The 25,533-nt window shown below is 34.1% G+C and overlaps 1 protein-coding gene across 1 annotated transcript in view; it reads right to left on the bottom strand.

The window, feature by feature from the left end:
* The window catches only part of DACH1 (dachshund family transcription factor 1), a 434,735-nt gene that overhangs the window by 28,415 nt on the left and 380,787 nt on the right, over positions 1-25,533 (bottom strand). The window contains exons 10-12 of the mRNA XM_006753744.2: positions 18,679-18,826; positions 15,598-15,741; positions 15,021-15,089 (exon numbers count right to left, since the gene is read on the bottom strand). Coding sequence (XP_006753807.1) covers positions 15,021-15,089; positions 15,598-15,741; positions 18,679-18,826 — 361 coding nt within the window. The remainder of the gene's footprint in view (positions 1-15,020; positions 15,090-15,597; positions 15,742-18,678; positions 18,827-25,533) is intronic.

Here is a 25,533-nt window from a genome sequence, read left to right as displayed (position 1 = left end):
GCTGACTCACATCTAATCTACATTTTTCATTTGTAAAATTTCTCTTTATTTCCAAACTTTTTACCAAGGATAGGTTTAGACTGTAACATTTTGTATGACTTTTCTGAAAAAATTTATAAAAAACAATCAAAAGACTGATAACTTGGAACAAGATATCTTGAAATTATATTACCCAGTATAAGTCATTAAAAAATACAGAAATTGAAATTATTAATACAAGTAAATATAATTTTATCATGAAAATCAAATAATTAGTTTTTAATCTGCTAAAATAGGAATTCCATAAGTAAATGTAAAACCACAGTATGCAATATCAAAGTAAAACACAACACACCTGATTATGTATGGGAATAATTTATGATCTAAAACCTCCCCATCCAGTCTCTTTCTCCCAGGGAGAAATAAATAAAGAATGAGAGTCAGATCCAATAATTTGTAGCCATCATTCATCGTTTTATAGGTGTAATTAGTAAGCTTAAGTGGAACTATGTTTGGAGATTTACTATCTCTGGAGTATGATTATATGTGAATTAGGAGAGTCTGTAGCTACTCCACACTCTATGAGAATACAAACCATATTAAGAGAAATTTACCAAAATATAATAAAAAAATTAAGAGGCTCTTATGCTTCCATCTTAAATGAGTAAAAAAAAATAATTGGTTTGTCTTTTACTTAATTTGGAAAGAGATGAATAATAATACAGAATACATGGCTGCAAATAAATCTCCCTAACCCATGTTGCTTAGATTGACATAAATATTTCAATTCACACTCTATCATTAATTTTTTAATGCTTTGGAAACTCTGGTAAATATAATTTTTATTTTCCACCTCAGAACATTCTAAAAGAAAAAGCATGTATCACATAGGAAAAATTATTCATTGTATTAAACATTTTCTTTTCATTCCTAAAATGATTTAATTTTTACCACTAGTGAACACTATTGGAAGTATCATTACATTAAACTTGTGCATAATTATAAAAATAGCACATTCTTACTATAAGTTAGCCTCTACCAGGCACTGTCCTAAGCTGTTTTTATATATTCATTCACTTAATCCCCATACAACTCTGTGAGATGGATATTATGATCATTATCTGTGTTTTATACATTAGGAACCCAAAAAATCAGAAAGTTTGATTTACACACTCAGTGTTGTACAGATAATAGACAGCAGTGTGGAGATTTGATCTCAAGTAGTCTGATTCCAGAATACATGCATGCATCCACAGTGGACCATGGACATACTGTGTGTATGTGTGTGTGTGTGTGTGTGTGTGTGTGTGTGTGTGTGTACTAATAAAAAATTAGATGTCTCTGCAATTGACACTTAGAGCAGATCTTAGCAGTTAAAGTGAGTTACCAGGGTGACAACACTAACAAACAGGAGTGTTGACACTAGACTCTAGCTCTCAGTTTACCAGGGCCCTTCTAGGCCTGACTCATCCTAATGTTAATTTTAATTTTTTTAGAACTCAGTTATTTAAACAAATTATCAATGTTAATGCTAGAGAAAATCTGCATTGACATTTATTTGTAACTGATTAATAATAATTTTGTAACCTAATGACTTTATTTTCCTTTTTATATTAGAGAAAACTTCATGAGAATTTGTAAATTATGAGAGCAGTTGCAAGGCTAAGAAATAACTGTTGCCTAATGGAAATGCCTTTCAGCTTCCCTAAAGATAAATCCTAAAGAAAACCCTAGACAATGGAATTGATTTTATCACATTACTAAACTTAACATGGAAAAAAAACTATATATTTGCATTTTGAATCTTAATCTTTATAAATTTATGCCACCCTCCTTATCTAGTTTAATATTTAGGCATTTATAGCCACTTCATAAATTATCATAAGAAATGATTGTCATATAGAAGAAAAGTATATGGAGTTAAAGGGACACAAGGTTCTGAATTCAGTTTGCTTCTAAGCACTTTGCTTTACCTCTATACACCTCAGTTTTCTCAAATAGTATAAAATGGGCACGCATGAGGATCATAAAATAACATCTGAGAAAAGGCTGAGCAAACTTCAAATTGCTTTAGAAACATTAGCTGGTGTTCTTCTTTGTAAGAAACGGTTTTTGATGCCAATCTCTGCTAAATTATTGGTCTTTTATCTACAGAACCAGACAGTCAACCAGTCGACCAACTGCTATGATGTGCACTGACCACCAGGGGGCAGTCGCTCCAACCTGTAGGTTAGCTTGCTGCTGGGGTCCCTGGAGCCCTTCTGCGGTTCCTCCCTGGCCCCATTTGTGCACCAGTGGGGTCCCTTGGCCTGGCCTGAGCCCTCTCGCAATCTGGGACCCCTCAGGGGAAGTTGGAGAGCCAGTTTCACGCTGATCCCGCAGGCCAGGCCAAAGGACCCCACTGTTGCACAAATTCGTGCACCGGGCCTTTAGTGCACTGGGACTCTATATATATCTTCTAGTCTCCACAGACTCTTATTTAGTTCTCTTGAAAATATACCATTTGGCACTTGATAACACTTTGGATTTCATCCCTTTTAAGGCATGTCTTGATTTTTCGCTGGGATCTCTTAGTTTGTGAGAGGAGAAACTCTGGCTGCAAATCTCCAGCAGGCAGATTTAGAATAAAGTTGAAACTGTATAGCCTCTGTCAGAAAATATTGTCAGTCAATCTAGCAATTGTTATTAATAGCAAATGGATATTTTGAATTTTAACGGACTAATTTATTTCAACCAACTAAAATATTTTCAACTAATGAACCATTTCCCAAACAATTAAACATACTGATTCTCATGTATTCCCACTTGTTACCTACTATTTCAGCCATAAATATAACACTGCCATTAAAAGAAATGATCAGGCTTTTGTAAATCATACTTTTAACACTAAATCACTATATTTATTCACCAAATGCTTTGCCACATTTGAGAAAGTAAAATTAGGTTTTCTTTTAAAAAAATATTGCTGTTTTGAGATGATACTGAATGGTAAGTAATGTGTTTGTTTTTCAGCTGTTGCAAATCTAAAGAGATTTTTTGAATAGTTCAATTATAAAAACATTTAAAACATACAAACTTGTGCAATTTTTATTTTAATGAAGATGAGAAGTTCATTAAAGAAGATAAATATTTCATTAGATGTTAAATAAAACAAAGAGATTTTTTGGCTTCTCTCAGCACAAAATTCCTTTGAAAGATTAATTAATACATGCAAATTATGCAAATTAGACCCATGCAAATATTTTATGAAGACAATTAAGGGAACCATTAATTACTGCTTTTTTTGCTTCAGTGAGATTCATTCATTTAATTTTAATTTCACTTTAACTGTTTTGATGTATAATCTTGCAGCTAAGAACTTTATCTTTCCTGGCGGGTCACTTAAACTTATAAATTTCATCAAGTGAGCGCACAGAAATCTGTAAAGATATTCTCTAGACTATGTTTAGTATCCAGAGAAATTCTGACACAATGCACTCCCAGAAACAGGGAAACTGGAAGGGAATGTGAGCTCATTCTTGGACAAGGTTCAACTGCTGGAAAAGCAATTAATTTGCTTTGGCTGTGCTAATATAGGGGAATTAGAAAGTGTGACACAAGACAAATAGAAATAATTAGTTCTCAAAAATGATGTTCTCATTAATATGGTTCAAACAGTAGAAATAAAAAACATTATTGTGGCATGTCTGCATTCTCTCCCTAATCATGGGAGGTGGGATAATGCACCATAAGCATTTTACATTTGTAGTCTAACTGATGTTTTATTTTTTCTAAAGGAAATTTTAAAGTAAAGGGTGTTATATATCATACATGTCTAAACATATACTTGCTATCAAAATTGATAACATACTTTCTGTCACCATGGGTGTATGTACCAATATTTTATTTGTTTCATACAAATCTTGTAGTTTACTGAATATACTTTAAGAATGATGGTTCTTTTTATGTAACTTAAATAGTTTATGACTTTTATAACTCTTAAAGTATAAATGACATTTCTCAAAATTATTTTAAAAATTGCACTTATTCTTAAAGTAGTCATCCTCTATATTTATTAAGGGTTATTTTAGATGGCCAGTGTAGTTTTACTATCTAAATGTGGTTACAAAAAGAGAAAGCAGATTTTATGAATGTGACCACTAATCTATATTTCCAAATGGTAATCTTCTTCATTCAGTTTTGGTAGACATTATACACATTGTCTACTTAAGATCTTTAGTCAGCAAATTAATTGGCTAAAATGGCCACCTATATTTCACTTAATAATGAAGATTATAAATGGCTCAAAATGAAAACTTATTTTAAATAAATTTTCCTTAAATCCAAAGATAATTATATATTGCCTAAAAAGAAAATAAAAAAATAATGTAGACCACAATAAAAAACCAATTTGCTAAATTGTCTATTTAGTTATAGTAATTAAAAGTATCATCAACAAAAACATATAAAATTTAAATGACAGAGGCTTATTTTATGTCTATTCTATGGCACTTTTCTTTGTTCTGCAGCCAGGCACTGTCAGTACAGGGTAATATGAACAGTGTTAAGTGGACATATACTATCATTGATATTTGTGGAGCTTCTTTGTATTTACTAAAAAACAGATCTTAAAATCAAATTTTCTTTCTTACAAAGGTAATCTCAATTTATTCAGCCTGAAATTTCTAAATTATCTACTTCTAAATTAGGATTATCTATGCATTTCATTGATATGCTCTGTTTAACCACTTTTCCATATCACTAATTATAATGTTAAATCAAAATGGATCTAGCATTGATTTTTAGGGCCCCCTGATAATATCTTTCCCAATTTCCATTTGTCACTATTCTTTGATTATGGTCTTCATACAGTATTTAAGCCATAAATATGTTAATGAACATACCAATTTAATTCAATTCTTCAATTGTATCCATGTTAGCAAAACATTATTATATTTTCCATTGATAACTGCTCTCTTTAATACTTAAAACACAATTTAGTTGTATGAAAGTCCATTACCCCTCTTGAAACTTCTAAATGAAATTCATTATTCCTGATATTCCCTATCTCCCTTAAACTCTCATAGTACTGATCACATATTATATTACTTTTACCAGAAAAAAAATATTTTAACAAATTACAAACTAAGCCCAATCATTTTGCCTTAATTTCCCTAATATTTAATGAAATAAGAATTGAAATCAAATCACAAAGCCTCACATGTCATAATTCAAGACAAACATAAAATAATGACAATCATGCTTTTTATATAAGAACCAGAAAATTAACTCTATTAAATAATACACTGAAAATAATTTTATGTAATAATAATTATAATGAATTACATCTTGTTACTGTTTTGAACAACTTCAAACTTCACTGCCCACTATGTCTCAGTTCATGTATAATTAGTTTAAATTACCTAAGAAGTCATTTCCAACAAAACCTTTAAGAAGCCTTCAACACTGAGTCTAAGCATATCTACCTATATTCAAAAACAAGATTTACTGTTTTATATATTTCTTAAGAGAATGAAAATGCTTCTAATGAAATTTAAAAAACACTTCTCTAAAAGTTTACAAAATATTAAAAAATTAGTATCTCTGAGACTTTATCTTTAATAATAATAACTCTGTCAAGTTAAATGAGTAGTTAACAATGACCTGTGATAACTATGGAACATTAGCCTGTTTACTGGTTACTGCCTGCAATCAATATCATCTTTTGTTCAACTTATTCAATGCTGTCTTAAATTGATTAGCTGTATTGAAATGCTGCCAAACACCAGAAACCAGTGCCAAGAGACTAGAGTAAATGTATTATTGTTTAGTTTTGTTCATAGTAATATAATTTCATTATTTATTTTTTTTAAGATCAAGAAAAATAGTTGGAGGTAAACCCTATGGTGATTACATATTTGCAAGTGAATAAACAATAGTCAATATGTACCGCAGGCAGCCCAGAAATCAGTTTTAAGCATACCCTCCTCTTGTTGTTGTTTTTTAATTGAAAGGATCTCCCTTTTAAGCTAAATAAAGACATCTTTAAATATGGAAAATTAAGTCAGGTAACAAAAAAATTCTTGTAAATTTCTGCAAAAACTTTAATATGGAACTAAATCAACATTATATTAAAAATAAAGACCAAATTTCTGAAAAAAAGAAAAGTAATGTATATGTTAGAGTAATAATAGCTTCAGTGTTTACCAGTTGCTAGGCACTATAAATAAGTTAGCGCAAAGTAATAAGATTTAATATTAACAGTTAAAACTTAACTGTGTGCCTACTATTGCATAGTATGTGTTAAGTGTTTTACATGGATTATTTTATTTAATATTCATAATAACCCTCTGAGGTTAAGTAATTACTAAAGAAAAAATAAAGAGTAGAGTTGAGATCTGAATCTAGACCTGACTCCTAGCACTTTTCATTGCTCGATTCTACAGAGTTAGAAAACTTCCACTCTTGCATTACATTTACAGGTCTTCCTTTAAGAATTAGAAATAAATATATGCATATGAAATCAAACTTATACACTACTTTCATAAATACCTCACAAGTGATAAGTTTAAGTAAGGTTCCATTTAAGCCTATGATAGTGTAAAAGTCTTGGGATATCATTTAGTAACTAGAAGCCCAGTGCACAGATTTGTGCACAGGTGGGGTCCCTCAGCCTGGCCTGTTCCCTCTAGCAATCCAGGACCCCTCAGGGGATGTCGGACTGCTGGTTTTGGCCCAATCCCCATAGGCCAGCCTGTGGGGATCGGGCCAAAACTGGCAGTCTGACATCCCCTGAGGGATGTAGCAGTGTGGAAAGTGGCAGGTGGCAGAGAGGAGCCTGAACCAGGGCAGTTCATCCCAGCCCCACCCCTGCTGCTTCTCTCGGTAGCACTGCTGCAGAGGCAGGAGAGGCTCCCGCCACCACCGCAATTGTACTTGCCTGCCATGAACCCAGCTTCTGGCTGAGCGGCGCTCCCCCTGTGGGAGCACACTGACCACCAGAGAGAGAGAGAGAGACTAGAGACCTGGTGCACTGGTGCACAAACTTTTGCATGGGAGAGGGAGGTCTTCAGCCTGGCCTGCACCCTCTTGCAATCTGGGACCCCTATGGGGATGTTTGGCTGCCAGTTTAGGCCCAATACCCACAGGTGCCAAGTGGCAGGCAGACAGGGAGGAGCCTGAGCCGGGAGAATGTTAGCTAGCCACTCTGAGCTTTAGTTACCTCAGCTTTAAATTAGAATATACAGGAAAGGCCCAATAAATATCCATCCCTACTCCACCTCATTATTTTTTTTAATATACTTTAGTGATTTTTTACAGAGAGGAAGGGAGAGAGATAGAGAGTTCGAAACATCCATGAGAGAGAAACATCCATCAGCTGCCTCCTGCACACCCACTACTGGGGATGTGCCCACAACCAAGGTACATGCCCTTGACCGGAATTGAACCTGGGACTCTTCAGTCCAGAGGCTGACGCTATAGCCACTGAGCCAAACTGGTCAGGGCTCCACCTCATTATTTTAATAAGTGAGTACTTTCACTTTGTAATATCATTAAGTCTAAAATATATATATTACTAAGAAATTCATTGAGTATTGCAATGTTTGATTTAATTTTTAAAAGCTTGAGAAAAGAATAATTTTTACTCGTAGGAACCTGCACTATAATACCTTGGAGCTGTGAGTTACTAAACAAATAATGTTGTGTCTTCCCCAAAACTGCTTCTTTGCTTTCTGAAATATTCAGTTACCCATGGCCAACAGCAGTTCAAAAATATTAAATTAAAAATTCCAGAAATAAGCAATTCATACATTGAAATTGTGCTCCATTTTGAGCAGCCTGATGAAATCATGCACCTTCCTGCTAGTCCCACCCTGGGAGTGAATCACTCCATTGTATAGCATATCCATACTATATATTCTACTAGCCTACTAGTCACTTAGTAACAGTCTGGGTTATTGTGGGGAAGCACAGGGCTTGGTTAGAAAGTCTATAAGGTTCCTTTTGTTTGGGGTTCTCTGCGCTTCCTGGACTTGTAAGTCTATTTCTTTCACCAGGTAGGGGAAGTTTTCTGTCATTATTTCTTCAAATAGGTTTTCAATATCTTGCCCTCTCTCTTCTTCTGATATCCCTATAATTCTGATGTTGGTATGCTTGAAGTTGTCCCAGAGGCTCCTTACCCTATCTTCAGAGATCTGAAGAGACTATGCCCCTGATTTGAAAATGGAGGAAGGGACCATCAGGAAGGTAGGTGTGTGGGAAAGTACGGGACTTGTTTGGAAAGTCTGTAAGGAGGATTCTCCAAAAGGTCAGGGGACTCTAGAAGGACCTTGCCGAAGGTGGCAGCCCCTGCTTTGACTTTTCCAAACAATCCCGAGCCCCGGGGTGTTTTGCTGGAATCTCTATGTTTAGTCTTTAGACACAACCTTGTAGAAGCATGTGTCACCTCAAGGATGCTTACCCTGCTGATAGTATCTAATAGTTAATTTTAGTTCAAGCTGTTGTTACAATAAAAGCCTAAGAAGGCAGGCGAGCAGGGCTGTTTGATCCCTATAGCCAAGCAGTCCCTTAGCCTCTCTTTCACAAAAAAAAATGTGTGTCAGAGTAATCCAGTCATCCATTGCTCAGGGTCTGCTGGTCAGTCCCGGCAGGTTTTCAGACTGGTTATCACAGAGAGGGACAGAGAGACAGGATCACATAAGCATAATTGCAATCCTATATCCTATATAATAAAAGGCTAATATGCAAATTGACCAAACAGTGGAAAAATTGGTTGCTATGATACACACTGATCACCAGGGGGCAGACACTCAACACAGGAGCTGCCCCCTGGTGGTCAGTGCACTCCCACAGAGGGAGCGCCGTTCAGCCAGAAGCTGGGCCCATAGTTGTGAGTGCAGCGGCGGTGGTGGGGGTCTCTCTTGCCTCCGTGGCAGTGCTGAGGATGTCAGTCAGACATCCCCTGAGGGCTCCTGGACTGCAGGCCAGGCTGAAGGGTTCCCCCTCCCGACTATTTTATTATTAGTTATTATTGTTACTCTATTACTGTGTCTAATTTATAAATTTAACTTTAGCATATGTATGCAAATATATGAAAAAAATGGTTCGTTAATACCCTGGGTTTCAGGCATTAATTGTGAGTCTTGAAATGTATCCCCTACAATAAGGATAAGGGGAGGCTACTGTAACAATAACTGCATACATATTTTAAAAGAGCAATATTTTAACAATCCTAGTCTAAAAACAATCAGGAAAAATATAAGGGGATGTGAAAAGCAATTGAACCAAGTTATATTCCCAACTCCCATTAAATCATGGTATAACCTTTTAAGAAATCATGTACCCTCACTAAGCTTTTGCAAAATAAAGAGATTTAATTAATTTTTAAAGTTCTTTTCCAATGCTGAAGCAGTAACACAAGTGTACTTGGCATGTCATCAGTGTTCGGTAAATATTTGTTGAACAAATAAATATTTTTAAAATTAAACATGTATCTTCAACTATCTAGGGAGAAGAAAGAAGATATTTTTAAATTAGAAATTAAAAAGGATTGTTAATGTGCAGGAAGTCTTTCATGTCCTTTAATTTGAAAGAATGTTTGGTTTTGTATGATCTGATATAATTTAAACAAATAAATAAAAAAGAAAAGCCAAACAGTTTTGTTTATGGCCATTGGATGTAAATAAAAGAGATGTACTTTCAAGTGAAGTCAAGATTTTGTAAGCATAGCTTACAGATATTCTAATATGTCAGAGGAACTGTGGTCCACATTTCAATTTATTTTTAACATTTACTTATTTTTCATTGAATTTATTGGGGTGACATTGGTTCCCAAAACCATACAGATTTCAAGAGTACAATTAAAAAAAAAATCATCTGCACACTACATCGTGTGCCCATCACCTAAAGCAAAGTCTCTTTCTTTCCCCATTTATGCCCCCTTGACTCACCTCAACCCGCCCACCTCCCTTTCCCTCTGATTAACAATTACTCTTTGTTTTAAAAGGACAGTTTTTTTTTACTTAGAAAGAAAAAGGGACAGGTATGATTTCAAAAGTGAACTTTGTAGATATTTTGGAAATTTATAAAACACACAGATAAAACAGACCTAATTCACCATTCTCCCATGTCATAGTTCATGTCTATATACTGATAGGTCACCTAAACAATATATGTGGAAGATTCAATCATTTGAAGTTATATGAAACAAAAAAAAACAAGCATGAGGTTAATTTATATTAAATCAATGAATAAAGTGTTATTTAGAAATGTGATTAAAGTATGTTAAATTAAATATAAATTTATAATGAAAAATTGAGCATAAGTGAATAATAAAAAAATCCAACTCTTAGGCCAAATATACAAAAAGAAAGAATTATTAGAAATGCCCACAAGAAAAATAAAGACAATATTAATTTGGCTGTCAGGAATAAAAACTAATTCTGCCTGAATTTGTAATTCTGATTTTGGTAGGCAGAATCATAATATCCTTTATTTGCTCCCATTAGTCTTTCCAACTAAATTCTGAGAAATTCAGAACAATGGTATCTTCAGCATCCACAAGATCTAATATAGATCCTAATTCATCAATGTTTGATGCAATCCTTCAATACCCAACAGGCACCATATGTGTCAAACATTCAGCCATGCACTAGTATACAGTAATGAACAAAATTGGTGTGGTTCATGCTCTGCTGGCTTCTTGCAGAGAGAAAGAAGACTTGAACAAGGAACTATAAATGGACAGCATGCTGTTGTGAAGTGAGAGGTGTGCACAGAACCTCTAAGAGTCTTAACTAGATCCAGGGGTCAGGAAGGTGCTGCCAGGGCAGGCGTGGAGTCTAGGAAGCATTCCTGAAGGCAGGAACTTCTTAGATGAGACCTTCATGATGGGTAAGTAAAGGCAGGGTAGAGGGCAAATCTCCCTCGAAGGGGGAATAATGTGAGGTTTTCGGGGAGGGGGGGTGCCAGTGTAATAAAAGCCCAGAGAATGAAGGGGGAGGCTTGTGATTAGGTGTAAAGGGTGTGACAGGGAAATGTCAAGCTGACTCTCTCCTCATTACATATTGAGGAGAATACCTGATGGGACAGATGAGTGTACCATAGGGGGGAGCAGTGGAGGGAGACAGGTTCTCAGGGGCAGGGAGGGAGGGCCCTTTCTGTTCTGTGCACTGACCTTGACCTCCAGGTGAGACAGCCAATTAAAAGTTGAAGGTTATCTGGTGCTCTTAACAGATGTCTGAATGGGCTGAGAAGATCCTTTTTGAAGTTGTTAAGATACACAAGTTACTTAGGTGGATACTGTTGCTTCGGGAGGGAGAACAAAAAGAGACTAGGACCTAGCTAAAGAGAGCCATCAAGTGACAGAATTGGCTGCATATAGTGTGTGCATGTGTAACCCACATATGCAGTAAGGGGTTTGGAGGATATTTAATGTCTAGTGCAAAAAATTGCTCAGTGAGTATTTATACATACTATGTCTACTCTAGATATTCAAAAGATCTTACAAAAAGCTTAGAAATAAAAATTTTAAACTCCAACACAAATCAGGACATATAAGACTCAAGGTATGAGAGCATTAATCAGTATGCAGATCAGCTTTTAAAACAAGTTTTTGTATTTTAGTTTTTTTTATTCATAATATCACCTCAAACTCATAAAACGTGAGTTAGTTATGACATGTTATTAGCAACGAAGCCCTCGCCGGGTAGTTCAGTTGGTTAGAGTGTCATACAGCTACACCAAGGTTGCAGGTTTTAACTCTTGTTAGGATACATACAAGAAGCAACCAATGAATGCATAAATGGGTGGTGCAACAAATTGAAGTCTCTCTCTCTTCCTCCCTCTCTTTCTAAAATCAATCAATCAATAAAAATAAATAGAAGTATCAGTGATGAATTCATCCCTGTGTAGTATGATCTGATATATCTTACTTATCAAGATAAGTAATTTATTTAGGGCGTTTTTCCTCAGGAATACTTTTTAAACTGCTTTCTTGTTTCCACTTCCCCTCCTCTATAGTTTTTCGGAAATTGTGGTCTTAAATGTCCAAAAGGCAACATTTAGTCTAACCTGAGGTGCTTGCAGGAGGTAATGACTTGGCACTTGAGCAGTATTGAAGTGCCTGGCGCTTAGATAACTGACTCTTGGGCCAAGCGTGGCATTTTTTAATTGTCAAAATGTTAAAAATAAATACATGACAAGCATGAAGAAATGTGGGTTTCCTTTGTCTGTCCTAATTAAGTTGAGTTTATTTTGGAAGAGAGAATAATTTCAGTTATGGCTGGATTGGGAGCAAGAAAGAATACAAAGAATATCATAACACCTGGGCTCGGGGACACAGAGAGAAAAAGCGAAGGGAGCAAGAGGCTGTGCGCGTGTCACTCCTGAACTGTGGAGCAGCAGGTGCTCACGGCTCCCCTAATGCCTGACACAGCCCAAGTCACAAATCAGTCATGAGTTCTGGTTCTTTCTTCTTTGCCTTTCCCAATCTTATGCTTAGACTCGGAATTTAACTGGAGTCTTTCTCCTTTGATTTATTTTGTTCACAGTTAATTTTGTTCTGTTTGTTAGCTTCCAAATATATGGATTTCGTTTCTAAGGTTAAAAAAAACTTCAAAGGGCTAAATGAGCTTATTTAGTGGAATTAGAGTAGCAAAAGGGGATTCCTTTGCTGTTATATTTTAAAAGTCTTGGGTTGTTCAACTACTGGTTAAATAACTTTTTAGCAACCAACACACAGAAATACAAATTCATGTATAGTATTTTTTTAAATTACATTTGATAGCATTTATAATATCTAATTAAAATCATGAATATTATTTAAGAGTCTTATTGAAAACCAACTGTGCATGAAACAATTTTAAGAAAATTAAACTTGCCCTAACTGGTTTGGCTCAGTGGATAGAGCGTCGGCCTGCGGACTCAAGGATCCCAGGTTTGATTCCGGTCAAGGGCATGTACCTTGGTTGCGGGCACATCCCCAGTGGGGAGTGTGCAGGAGGCAGCTGATTGATGTTTCTCTCTCATTGATGTTTCTAACTTTCTATCCCTCTCTCTTCCTCTCTGTTAAAAATAAAATATACTAAAATAAAAAGAAAATTAAACTTGAGGAACATCATTTCAATTGATAGGCTGGATGAATGAATGAATGAATGAATGAATGAAGATTCATATTATAATTAAACAAAAGCAATAAATAACCCCATAATCATTATATTTGGCTTAAAGTTACTATATATTCTTGTTAAAATGTTTTGTTTCCTTAATTATGAGTTTATTTGGGTAGGTCTTCTATGTTGCCCAACTGATAGCATTCTTAATAGTAAACAAAAAGGCAATTTATGATTAAAAAGTTTCCTCAGAGTAAGCAAATCACATTAGAAAGAAAACTCATTATTTCAATCTCATACAGCAAGATTTTATCCACAATAAAGTATATATTTGAATATATGTGAGTTTTGAAGATTCAAATAATAATAACTGTAACCTTATTGATGACCAAAATATTTCTGATAGCAAACTCTTAAAATATATATTATGTCAACTATGCAAAGATTTTTCATCATTGCCTAAATATTTCTTAATATTAATGACAAATCTCCTATTTATGTGCAAGAATATATTGTTTATAATTTTTCTTAGATTGATTTCTGACCATCTTGAGAATTCTGTGGACAGCAGGTAATTTATATATCACATTTAAATAGAGATTCATGTGCTTTCTTAGACCACTTTGGACATTAGCTAAGTCAGTGCATGAGTAACCAACCCCTGCTCACACAAGCCAGGGGTTGGCCTTACTAAGGTATTGGCTCTGATGGGGAGGACTGGCTTTGTTAGGAATTTGTTAATATGTGTATGCAATTTTTAAAAGAGATGCAAGAGAGTCTTATGATTTTAATAATATGTACACACATATATAATTTTGCTGAAATCCATAAGACTCTTAAAAATGAAGTCTTTTCTACATTTACATTTGCATTAATCTTGTATATCCAAGGAGATGTCTCAGAATAACATATGGTTCATGGCTTAGGATTAAAAAAAATACCATGGATTTCAGGTAAAATAAACATAGGCAAAAAACATTCTCTAGGAATGTTTCAAGTTTCTGATACTTACTGATTGCACCATATATGGTACTTTAAAAAGATATGTTTCCTTTACACTAAACCAAGAATGACACATTTGAAACTGATTAAGTAACACAATTAATGTCAAACAATACCCCAACATGATTGAGTTTAAAATGCAAAATAAAAGCAATTGGGAGGATTATAGCAATTAATCATTTTGGGCTTTGCTTTGAAGAATCATCTTCATTTAAAATAGAAAATAAATGCTCTTTTTCACTGTCCTGTATTCATGAAGTTAGATTGAGTTTCCTGTATAGAATAAATATAGGCGTATAGATGCTACCTTCAAATTTTGTCCTTTCCTCATAGAGTGATCTTGGCAATATATATATATTTAGCTCCTCCGAGTGTATAACACAACTTCCTTTAGTATTCTATTGATGATTTTGCTCAGCAGACTTATTTTATTAAAATGGCTATAATGGCATACAGAACATTTGAAAAATCCACACAGGATTAAACAATCTCACTTACTGTTAACATTCAACTAGACTATTTTGTGTGTGCCTGACAGTAACTATCACAAAATGAGAAGACATTTTCAAAGGATTAGTACTCCTTATTCGATTAACTCATGATTTTATTTATATATAGAATAGAACTTATAAATCCTTCCTGCATTAGATTGGGCTTCAAGCATTCAATAAAAACACATTTACTGTGTCTAAGATGAAATCATACATTGTTTAAAATTAATTATTCCTTTTTAATTGCACTGTATAAACAGAAATGACCTGTTAATTTAAAGAAAATCTATCAGCACAAAATGAATTCACTCATATAAACAAGCAAGATGAACTTGACCTTGTTTGAACTTGTTTTGATGTGGCCCAGATGGTAGGCTACATGCTTGAATAGCAGGCTAAAGCCGAGGAAAAACTCATATAGCAAGATCTAGATTTATAGCCTTTTGCAAATTCCTACCTTGTATTGTCCTTTCAGCATCTGTTCTGCCGCCAGTGCGGTCAGCTTCTATCTCTGGGGTCAGCGAGTCTAGAAGCACAGAAAGGTAAGAGTGACACACATTTCGTTTGATAATATTGTCCTTTAAAAAAAGAGTGACCTCTTACTCCGGTGCTAAATTAAAATTACCTAAATGGATGTCATCTTTTAAAGGTGGAACAGAGACTGTAACTATAAGAATTATCAAAAGATTTGTTTGAATAGATAAATAACACAAATTTGTTCATAAACTGGATAGGGGTTGGGGAGTTCTCAGATTACTCTTTTATCATGTTTCAGTAGAGACGGATTTGGTTAAACAGAGAGGCAATGCCAGGTCTTAGATGCTGGAGTTAAGTAACAAAACAGTGGAAGCACCTATGAAATAATACATTTCCCTCAACACATGTGACTATTCTTCACACCACAATTAAATTGTGCTAGGAGCACAATTTAACAAATGACAGGACCTAAATATAGACAAAACCACCAAAACTTATCTAAATTGTCTATTGAAAAGTGAAAGTTAGTTAGCAACACATACAAATGTACCTCTTACCGTTTAAGACCCTGAGACTATCCGTCGAAGCTGCCTGTTTCAGTGTTTGTTCCGCTTGCTCGCGCCGTTTTGTCTCAAATTCAAGTGCTTCCTGCAATTTTCTCTTTGCCTTCTTCTCCTTCTTTAGCCTCTTTTGAACTATGGCTAGAAAAGAGTCCACATCATTTTTTCTTAAAATTTTACAGTATTAAATTAAACATCTATCAAACTTATAAATGATCTAGCTTTCTTATAATACTCTTTTCCCCTCCACTGGATTGAGTCTACCTATGCAGAGGAAGTGGAAAAAAATGCAACCTTAAAATAAATCCCAGTAAAATGTCCAAGGAGACCAATTTTTACTTAGCCTTGAACTATATTACAATGTAAGAATGGCTTTAATTATCATTTTTAGAGACAGATTTAATGGGAAACTAATTTTAGTAAATATTTGAATTCACTGATAAAGGAAGCCTAATTAAAGGAATGTTTGGGCTTCGTCTCTGCCCTTGAATCAGAATAGTGCAGAGTAGTCTAGAATAGCACAAACATATATACGTATGCCTCCTATTTATAAAGCACCGATTTTGAGTAGTAAATGGTATATTTCCCTTTTTACAAAACAATGTTACACCAGCTAAACTTTTAATAATTCTATCTTGAATTTTTTTTTCTATCCTGAAATTTTAGGAAATACAATATTATTTTATATGAGGAGCTACATATTTTTAATCACTGTTAACATATATAAGCAGAAATATTTTGGATGAAGCTATTATAATAATAATTATTAATAATTACCTCATAGCAAATGTATAGACACTATAACACATTTCAAGAAAGTTATACTTTTACTTTTCAGGCATTTGGTGGGGAATAAAACCTCATTGCTAATTATGCTACTGCTAACAATAGTGTGCCATGGTATAAGAAAGTAGGTTATGATACAAAAAGTTGATTATGATACATTTTATCCTACTGGAGAATTTAAATATTTGTATTGTAATATGTAATCAATAAATAATGACAAATAAATGTTCTTCATAACGTGGATGTCAGCTGTATTTTCAGTATGATTTTTTTTACAATACGTACATAAAGTAAACAATCAGCATATGGAAAGCATACAAATGGTTTTCTTTGAAATACATTTTTTTAATGGCTGTTAAATATTGTGGATTTAATGTGACAGAATCTGTATGAGAAAATCCTTCTGTTAGTAATAAGGAGCAATCATCCTAACTGTACTATTTAATTTCTTACTACAGATTTAAAAAAAAAATTCTGTAACACAGTGTTGAATCAGTATATAAAGTAGGGTAATATGCCTCAAGAAAGAATTTTAGTTACAATTTCTAGTGTCCATATATCCCATTTGTATAATTATTAATAGTGTTAAGAGGTCAGACCATTATCTTGTTGAGTTTATTGTTGCTGGTATCATATATTAACAGAAAGTGTACATTGGCTACCGTCTTATAGAAAAGAACAAAGCTGGTTTCAAATAAATGTGCTAATTTCCTTTACTTAATAGTATGAAAATTATATGCTTATCTTAACAAAGTCACGGACCTACTATTTCCCTTTCCAAAGATGATTGCTTATAAGCCTCATTGAAAAGAAACAGTAGCTTCTGAATTATTATTTGGATTGTACACACCCATGGCACTAAACACTCAATAGCCATTACCTTTTACTGGCCACTTTCTATCTCCTTTCTGTGTGATTGAACCAAATGGGAATGCCATGTTCTCACTTCAGAATAATACATTGCTTCAATAGGTACAGTCATAAGCGATAATTATTGACAGTTATTACTTTTAATTTATTGTTCACTATTAATTAAATGGGAGTTCTTGGTATCACCTGGGAAATGTTTTGCCCTCTAGTGGTTAAAGAAGTAAAAGAGTATAAATCCAACAGATTTGAACCAAGAAAACTCTTAAGATCCCTCAAGTAACCAAAAGCTCACTTAGGAATTCAAGTATCTGCCTTTAAGTCCTGTAAACAAATTTTTAAAAGGAAGACTTTTCCAGGTGTAAACAAAATCAAGACATGGCTATCATATGGAATATAGTCCCATATAAGGAACTGCAACCAAACTTCATTATGCACTTAGAACAGAACATACCTTGTTACCAATATTTATCTTGTTTTGATTATATTAATGAAGCCACATTATTTAGAACTGTACTATTGGGTTGACAATTGCCTAAATCACCTTCATCCCAGGAATCCTCTAGCTATGGCTTCATAGTAACTGATGAAAAAACATACTAAGTCCTGTCAGTTTTGAAAACAAACAGAACACTAATTTTTAAATGTCAAATATCCAAAAGGAAAATTTATATAGTATTTGTTATGGATACTTATTAAATGAAAGAAAAGAGGCGCTCTTTCTAGAATACTTAGGAGAAACTTATTGTTGAGGCAATGGGAAAGTTGGTTGTAAACAAAATATTCTTCAATCTCATACATAAAATAAACACACAAATATAAATAATCTTTAAAATTATGTGTACATACATTGTAGAGTGTGTTGAAAGAAGCAATAGATTGAGAATATTATTATTTTTACCCAATAAACACTCATATTGGTTTCTACTCTAATGTGTACTTGACCTTGTTGAGTGAAGCATTATTATACAACTCACCTTTGGTCAGTTGTTCAGACATTCATCAGTCTTCAATTTCATTTGATAAATATCTTACTAAATCTGTTTCACTTGAATAATCAGTATTTTCTCTTTTAGCTTTATGATTTTAACTCGAGTTTTTCAAAAGGCAACTGTGAATATATATAAAATGTATCTTCATGGCTGTGCATCTTAAATTTATAAATTTGTTAAGCTCATAATAAAAAATTATGTGATTAATGATATAATGGATATATTTCAATATCTTGTGGTATGAATAGTAGAGAAACCATGTACACTGGAGATTAAGAAATATATGAGCCCAGGACTCAAGTTTTGCTTTGAACTTTAGCTATAAGTAAGAAACAAGAAGTGTAGTCTCATAGTATAGAAATCACCAAGCATAGTACTGTTATTGTAAATATTTCACCTAAAGTGTTAAACATGTTTGGAAGTTTGAAAATACCTCTATTTTTTTGTTCCATAGCCAACTGTTTTTCAAGGGTTTCCCTTAGTTCTCGTTCCCTTAAAAAATCCATCTTCAGCTCTGTTTTTTCCAGTTGAACCTGTTTTTCTTGAGCTCTGGCATTATCTATGGCAACTTTCAAGAGCCCCTGTACAAAGAAAGTATTGAGAATTGATATATTTTGGTACAAAGCACATTTCATTCATTACTTAAAAGCATTTCAAAAGAGAAGCACCCTCTTGTCAAATTCTTCCATTCTCATGCATTCACTCTGTACTTACTGGGACCAGCACTGTAATTAAAGCACAACATTTCTAAATCTAATGAAAACACTTTAGGAAGGCAAGTACTTTCAGCATTCAAGTTCAGTTGCTTCTAATCAGAATATTTAAATCTAACGCTAAATGAGGGCAGCACATAAGCATGTCTAAAAAAGAACTGAGTTAAACATTAGACTGAACATGGCTTTTGCAACCCCAAGTGTTCCTGGCACCCCCACCGATCTCTGGGAGCTCTTCACCACCGTTTCCTACGAAAATTATACTAGATAAAGTGGGCTTCTTCACGGTTCCCAATTAGTTTCTGCACAAGGGACTTTGCTCTTTCTGTTCCCTTCCTGAATGCTTTTCCTTCCAATTTTTGTGGTTTATGCCCTCATTTCATTTCACCTTTGCTTAGTCACCACCCAAGAAAGACCTTCTTTTACCACCTACCCAAACATATCTTGTTATTCCTTCCTCGAAATTCTTCATAGCATCTATTTTTTTTAATATATTTTATTGATTTTTTACAGAGAGGAAGGGAGAGGGACAGAGAGTTAGAAACGTGGATGAGAGAGAAACATCGATCAGCTGCCTCCTGCACACTCCATACTGGGGATGTGCCCACAACCAAGGTACATGCCCTTGACCGGAATCGAACCTGGGACCCTTGAGTCCGCAGGCCGATGCTCTATCCACTGAGCCAAACCGGTTAGGGCCATAGCATCTATTATGTAATGTTGTCATATATTTGTTTATTGCTTTATGTTGCATCTCCTACACTACACTGAAAGCTCTCTGAGGCAGGGACATTTTCTCTCATTTGGGACTATGCCCCTAAGACCCAGAGAGAGTCTATAATATAGTATATTTTGAACATTTGCTGAATAACAATTATAATACTGGTATTTTTTCTTGCGATATATATATAAGGAATCTAAAGCTTAGTGGCTTCATAGTGCATTATTTTTTTTAAAAGCATTAAAATAGTCATAATAAATCAAGAATAACTTGTAGGGGATTATTTGACAAGATAGCAATTCATGAGCAAATGGTAAAGGCAGGGCTTATTTACTCAACTGATTATGGAGTCATATATTGATTCCCTGTATGCTATTTTTTAATCTTTATGCTATTTTTAATTTAATAATGTTCTGAGATTTTTGAAAATGGGGCTATGAGAATATGTAAAACATATACAAAGCATGTTCCATATGTTCTCTCCTAAGATGCTTTAGAAAATTATCAGTAAAATTGTTAGTAAAAATAAAAGCTAAAATTTCTATTTTTAGCAACTCAGGAATACAAAAAAGCTATTTGGAAGTAGAAGATATTTTGCCTTGGTCCATGAAGATCAGAATCTGACATTTGTAACAGAAATTATATATGAAATGGAAGTTGGTCCATTCGTATATCTACTCTTGCCATTTGACCCCTTTGCAGTAGACAACATAAGCAACTCGAATCAGAAATTGCAACTCTTGACTTGTTACCACAAAAAAGATGATCCCTTACTTCTGCCGACCAATGCAGCATTGCCATAAGCCATGTCTAGTCCCTTTTCAAGCATGTATAAATTATCTCATGTTTGTTGTACCTGACCCTGAATTCCCTGGATTAATTATTGTGATATGAAACAAGCTAAAGGATTTCTGAGAGACAGTTTGCTCCTCCCCCACTCTCGTTTTTGAAAATAAAACATAGCTGCTAAGGAAACTGCCATCTTCGCTCAATTCAGCAACATTCCTGTATATGTTTGTTTTTTTTCTCCTATCAGGAACAAACAATTAGTAACAAATGAAAGAGATCATTGCATCAAGTGCCCTTTTCGATCACCCCAATTAAAACTTTAGTTTAGCTGTATTTTAATTCTAAGATACCAAACTCCAATTTTCTGCTCTGATTGCTCTTGTTGACTTATCTTTGAAAGATGTACTCTCTGCAATGTCTAGAGATTATTTAGCGAGATGCCAATGTTGGCACCACTTAATGTGTTGATTGGTTGTATTATCACTAGCTGTTTAAAATAGATTATTATTAAACTATTATTGTCCTTGGCTGATAAAACACAGTATGTTGGTGTTCTTTCAATATGAAACAATCATTATGAATAAACATGTTGAATAACGTTAAACTGCAACCCCAATCTGTGTTATTTTATATTAATATTTCCTGTAAAGTATGAAGTCGCCAAGAGCATTTATGCTTACTGCTTCCTTTTGTTATATTTGCTGCTAATGTAGCTAATGGTAATACATTACCTATTCCTGATGATTATGTCTGAAAAATATTAGCTTTTAGGATCCAATACCCTCTAGGGACTACTTATAAGCTATATAAAATTAAGTTTCACTTGTAGACTTTAAATCAGTGCACATCAGTAGGAGTCCAATGTGAACAAAAATCTGCACTAGAGCCAAACTGATGCATATGCAAAATTATGTTATTGCCCATGACAGCCCTGCTGCAAAACAGACAGAAAACCGATTAAACCTCAATGCAGCAGGGGGCTGGGAAAAGCTGTAGCAAGTAGTGCTCATCACAGCTACCAATCATTAGGACACCATTTTTACTTTCAGCGGTAATAGTAGTTTCAGATTTGTGTAACTTCTGTAAATTTTCCAGGGGGGGGGTCATGTGCCAAAGGTCATGCTAAGTGCTGGGTCTCAGGTGGCCATGCAGGATGGAGCAACATTCTGTGATGACAATGTGAGTTACAGTAAAAGACACTGGTTTAAAATGTGAATTTTCCTCCGAGGGGAGGGCAATTTTCATGATCTTGAAGTTGGACAATGACTATTCTAAAGAAATGCATTTTAAGCTTACTCGATGTCACAGCAATTATAAGAGACAAGAGTTGTTTAGCCTCAAATTTCTTTCCCATAAGTGAGGCATAGTGGTTATCATAACACACCAATATTTTTGTTTTCTAAAATACTATCTCTTATAAATTAAATTATTTTTATAAGTTTTAATAGGAGGAGTCTCTACATATTTCTTTTAAAAAGGCACTATAATTGATCTAGCAAGGTTATAACTATTTTTATTATAGCCCAGAAAGCACAAATCTCTGCTTGTATAAGAGTATCCACAGTGATACTGATATGAAAGAAACATTCCTTAATATATTAATTAGATCCTAGAAAAAAAAAGTTTACTTGGTCGATGTTTGTTTTTTAGACTACTTTGTTTCAGAATTGGATGATAAGTAAGGTTTCTTGAGTGTCAGGTGAAACTCCTTTGGCAAAATTTGTGCTCAATAATGTGTTACATCTTCTAATGAGAGCAAATAACCTAGTTGAGGTTTTTAGCAATCACCCATTTTAACTAAAACCTCTTACATATGAGAAAACCCAGGCCCAGGAGGATCAGGTGACTTGTCCAAGTTCCCAAATTAGTAAATTTGCTAAGCTCAGAACTCCCCAGCTTATTTAACCTTAATCATCCCTTTTCATGTTTCTTACTGGGATGGGAAGGAATAATGTCTCTTTAAATCAAGAACTTATGTAGACAGAAAAATTATGATTAAAAGAGTAACGACTGATTCATTTATTCACGGAAGTTCTTGTAACAAAAGATACAGCTATACTTGGTTTAATGTTATGGTTACTATGCTCCAAAGTGGATCAATGATGGACTCTACATCAAAAGCACTTCCAGATATAAACCATCATATGATCTGCATGGCTTTGCAATTAATCAGCCATTGTTTAAGTTCAGGTATCACCACCATTGAGTGACCTTGGTCAAACGGTTTATCTGCCTCCATTTTCTCATCTGTAGAATGGGAAGAGCAACAAAATCCACTGTGTAAGGTTATAAAGAAGATTCATGTAGCCCTGGCCAATGTGCTCAATGGTTAGAACTTCAACCTGTACAACAAAGGATCTCAGGTTTAATTCCCAGTCAAGAGCACATATCTGGGTTGTAGGTCAGAAACCTGGTCCCTGTTGGGGGGCACATGTAGGAGGTAACTAATAAATGTGTTTCTCTCTCTCTTTCTTTACCTCTCCATCCCACCTCCCTTCCACTCTATCTAAAACTCAATGGAAAAAATATCTTCAGGTGAGGATTAACAATAACAACATGGGAGAGCTCTGCTCAGCCACAAGCTAGGCTGATGGCTGCCAGTATAGCGGTGGTGGTGGGAGCCTCTTCCGCCTCTTCAGCAGCACTAAGGATGTCCAACTGCAGCTTAGGTCTGCTCCCCGCTGGCAAGTGGACATCCCCTGAGGGCTGCCGGGCTGCCAGAGGGATGTCTGATTGCCAGCTATTGTTGCAGAATTGCTTGGTGTGGGATAAACTACCAGACACTTTTGATGACCAGAAATGTCAGAAGTGAAAGAGTATTATAGTAGAGTATGATAAAAAATAGTAAATATGGTATATACCCCAGATTTTTAAGAGCTTTATGCTATTCTCTTCATCATAGTAAACCATCTTTAGAATATTGGATACATTTTACTGGGATTTTTTTTTATTATCTCTTTTTACAAAATGGTAATGGAAATAAAAGGGAGAAGATATAGTGCATACTTATGATTAAAGAGAAAAAGATATAGTGTAAGAACAACATATCTGATCTCAACCTACCCATATTTTGAAGCCAATGTTCTATTTTGTTATTTTATCTTTTTGAAAAGTTTCCTCCTAATTACTTTGTTTAACCCTATTATAATTACAATTATGTATTAACAATGGAAATGAAAGAAGTTAATTTCTTAAAATATATGAAATATACATACATGTTATCAAAATGTAAAGACTGGGAGATTGGAGTAGTTCGGTCTTAGTACTAAGACAAATTCTTTTTCATTTATTTTACCTCAAATAAGAAGTAGAGCATACTTCTTAAATACCACAGTTGGATTATGTGTATCTATGAAACCCTAGTGAATCAATCTGGGACAGCCATGTATTGTGGTTTTAACATTATTTTTAGGTCTTTCTTCTTTGTTTAATTCTTCCATATGGAAAAACTATAGTGAACCAAACTCCTGTCATATATTCCCTTATGGCATATATTTCAATGCCAACTTCATCTCTAACTAAATTTTATATTCTCTACCCTTATTTTATATTTCTACTTTTTACTTATTTACCTATTTGTATTTTAACATTTATAAGTTACTTTAAATAATTACTTTAATAAGGTAATGAATGTATATTATTTATTTCCAAGTCTATGCATTAATATATCCTAGCTATGATTATTACATGAAAGCTCAGACTAAAAATACTTGGTAAAATTCTCCTTTGAATGTGTTCAAATGGTAATTAATATTTGAAGGTGTCACATCTAGTACATTGACACTAAATTTCTAGTTTCCTCGCCTGAAATTTCACACGGAGTTCTCTATAGACATATTTTGATAAAGCCATATGAAAGACTGTCCACATTTAAAAAACACAAACAAATTTCATATAAAATAAAAATTTAAAAAACCCCATAAAGCAAAATCTAGCATGTATCATACCTCTTACTAAGTTGAAATTACTATCTTTTATTGTAGACATCTTTATCCATTATTACTTTTAATTTCCAAAAAACTCAAGTTTCAAGACAGAGTTGGTAAAATTTGGTACCAAAAATATAGATATAGTGTTTTTCTATACTATATATAATATATTAAAAATATTAGTATACTAATATATAGTATTATTCTACAGGTCCTCTTTTAAAGCACAAAAAAATAACATTTATAGAAATTCAATTTTTATAACATGTCATGAAAGAAACATCTGTAGTATCCATTATAAATTTTAAAACTGAGAATTATTAAATTATAGAATATCAGAAATTAAATTATTGGATATTGGAACAATTACTCCTTAAACATATTATTTTGAAGGGTTTTTTGGTCATTAATTCTAAGAAAAAACAGAGTTCATTTACATTAAATTTAAATATAACCTGGTTTTAATTACAATAGCAGATATGCATAATGAATCTTTAATTTTAAATATGAAATTGTATGATTTGAAAAATTAAACATCTTCAACTCAATTCTTTTTCATTACTATCCTGATAAAATACCTCCAAAGGAAATATGGAGCTTTAAACTTACCAAAAAGGTTACCATCTTGAAATAGAAAGCAGAGAACACACTGCATGTAATTGAAATTGCAGAGGAAATTGAGGTGGACAGAATGTAATTACCAAAATTAGAATTTGGACAGCAAACACATTTATACTGTATGTCCAATAAGCCAGGATCATGACTGTTTAAACATTCTATATCACTCTAAGGATATTACTATAACTCAATAAATGTGGCAATATTAAAAGAACTATCATCCATGACCTTCTATAAAACCATTACTAATCATAAATTCAGTGTGTATGTATGTGTGTATATGTGTGCATGTACCTATGTATTTTGTGTGTGTATTTGCATATATATACTAGAGGCCCGGTGCACAAAAATTTGTGCACTCAAGTGGGGGAGGGGAGGCTCCCTCATCCCGGCCTGTGCCCTCTCACAGTCTGGAACCCCTCAGGGGATGACCACCTGCTGGCTTAGGCCCACTCCCTGGGGAAATGGGCCTAAGATGGCAATCAGACATCCCTCTGGCAGCCCGGCAGCCCTCAGGG

The sequence above is a fragment of the Myotis davidii genome, unplaced genomic scaffold (genome assembly GCF_000327345.1).
Source record: "Myotis davidii unplaced genomic scaffold, ASM32734v1 scaffold10, whole genome shotgun sequence".
NCBI lineage: Eukaryota > Metazoa > Chordata > Mammalia > Chiroptera > Vespertilionidae > Myotis > Myotis davidii.
This window is presented reverse-complemented; position numbering and strand designations above follow the sequence as displayed.